Source organism: Mastomys coucha, unplaced genomic scaffold (genome assembly GCF_008632895.1).
Source record: "Mastomys coucha isolate ucsf_1 unplaced genomic scaffold, UCSF_Mcou_1 pScaffold17, whole genome shotgun sequence".
NCBI classification, from domain to species: Eukaryota; Metazoa; Chordata; class Mammalia; order Rodentia; family Muridae; genus Mastomys; species Mastomys coucha.
This window is the reverse complement of record NW_022196899.1, coordinates 27,746,975-27,749,174: the sequence shown is the minus strand read 5'-3', so window position 1 is coordinate 27,749,174 and position 2,200 is coordinate 27,746,975. Positions and strand designations below refer to the sequence as shown.

The 2,200-nt window shown below is 33.5% G+C and overlaps 1 protein-coding gene across 1 annotated transcript in view; it reads right to left on the bottom strand.

Moving 5' to 3' along the window:
- Fxr1 (FMR1 autosomal homolog 1) overlaps positions 1-2,200 on the bottom strand; it is a 53,178-nt gene that overhangs the window by 22,280 nt on the left and 28,698 nt on the right. The window contains exons 6-8 of the mRNA XM_031376288.1: positions 2,133-2,192; positions 1,436-1,552; positions 3-68 (exon numbers count right to left, since the gene is read on the bottom strand). Of these exons, the coding sequence (XP_031232148.1) occupies positions 3-68; positions 1,436-1,552; positions 2,133-2,192 (243 nt within the window). The remainder of the gene's footprint in view (positions 1-2; positions 69-1,435; positions 1,553-2,132; positions 2,193-2,200) is intronic.

Below are 2,200 nucleotides of genomic sequence, written 5' to 3'. Positions count from 1 at the left end.
GCTAGGCCCATTAAATCTTCTCTCACAACAAATTCTTCATGAAAAGCTGCTGCAAGTTGTTTTGTGCACTAGTGAAAAAAGAGAAGTTAGGGTTTTTTCTTTTGTAAAACTTAAAAAAAACAAAAACAAAAAAACCTTCATGTTCACCATCATTCAAATAATCAAGAAACGGGGGAGAAAATCCATGTCATCCAACTAATAAATGCATGAACATGTATGTGGGCTAGTCAGACAATGGAACACCAAACTTAAAGAGGAAAGTGGCATAGGTGACATGAATGAAAGCCAAAAACATTAACATTATTGTCCTAAGAGGAATAAGTCAGTCAGAAAATACTAACATCAATTACAGTGATGGAACTAGTTAAATTTAAAAAAAAAAAAAAGAAAGAAAGAAAAACCCCAACAATAATATGCTGATAAGCTTGCCTAGCATAAAGCAAGGTACTGGGATGTACCTCAGTACTTAGGAAAAGTTCTTTTTTAATCAAAGCATGAAAATTGTTATTGGACATGGTGGCAGGGGAATCATACATTACCTGACAGTCTCAAACAAACAAGCAATAGTTTAAAAGTAATTGTGGGGTCTGAAGGGAGGAGGAAATAGGAAGCTGCTGTTCAAGAATTTCAGTTTTTAATATGACAAGTTCTGGAAATTGAGCAAGAGTGCTAAATATGTTAACATAATGAGCTACATAAAAAGATAGTAGATTCTGAGTATATTACATTTATGTTTAAATTCAAGACAAAAAGACTAAGTTTAACAAGGTCAGTAAAGAATCTCTTACAGAATAAAGGAAACCCATCATAAAAATTGAAGAAAAGTAATTTCAGTCTATTTAATTCTAGTCACAGGAAACTAATTCTAAAATTATTTTCATTAATTAGTTATCAGCAGTTCTCCAACTCAGATGGCTGTTTCAAAAAGCATTCATATACTGTTTAGAATATCTAGTTATAAAGTCTCTATTTCTCCAAGGTCAAGTGTATGCACACCGACTCAGCTGGGAACAGTCTCATCACAGGGCAGCAGTAGACAAGCAGGAGAAAAGGAGAGCCTATGTAAAGTATGTCCTAAGCTATCACTCTTTAATCCTCTTTCCTCTTATACAACAACTGCCACCATAAACTAAGGTCACATCTGACACAGGGTCGTAAAAATCAGATTAAAGGCAAAATAAAGAAAAATAGTTTTTGGAGGTGTGCCCAGTTACTAATTTATAAGCTCTTTGGCACCTATCTCCAAGCCCAAAAAAGAAAGCTAAGCAGCACCTAGCACAATGAAATGTTAGATTTGACAAAATAAAACAGAAAATCAATTTTCTTAAGGACTCAGTATTAGTCATAAAAACATAGGTCTTAGGTGGCTTTCTGTTACAAGTTATGTAGTCTGAGACAGGAAAGCATATGAGACACAAAAAGCAAACCAACTTACTTCTAAATGCTTAGTGGCCTCTTCATTTCTGGACATAAGCATCAACTTCGTCCGAATACTTCTCAAATGCATATCACTTAAGATATTTACTCTCTTCACAGTTGCTTCACTGGCCGACTACAAACGAGCATGTTAATCATTCAAAAACTTAATTTTTCCAAAATGAAAATAATGTAAATGAAGTCATCCTTGATTCCTATCTGTGGCTTATTTATTTTCATCTTAAATTCTCTCAAAAGTAATCTTACTTTCCTTTCTAATCTCCTAAACTTACATCTATCTGCTGCTCAGAATATGTGTTAGCAGGGGGCGGAAAAAAAAAAAAAAAAAAAAAATCAAGGATTTTACACATTAAGAATCTCAAGATGTCATGGAGACCAGTAAGTGTCTTATGAGCCAGGCATGGTTGCCCATCTTTAATTTCAACATACGGCAACCTGACAGCACAGGACTGCTACTTGTTGGTCATAGCCAGCTGGGAGTAGCTTTATCAAAAAGTCAGCCAAAATAAAAAACAAACCAAAACATTTGTTTCTAACTACTAAAGAGAAAAGTAACACAGCTTAAAAACAAACAAAAACTATTATTAAAAGTAAATTCATTAAAAAAAAGTAAATTCATTATACACATTATAGCTTAAGAAATACCTAATAATAAGGCTGGTCATTAATTAACTTAAAATATGGTCTTATCTTACCAGTATCATTAGCTGGGTAGTTTCAGGATGATAAAAAATTCTGCACGCTCCTACTGCTTTCTTAAAAT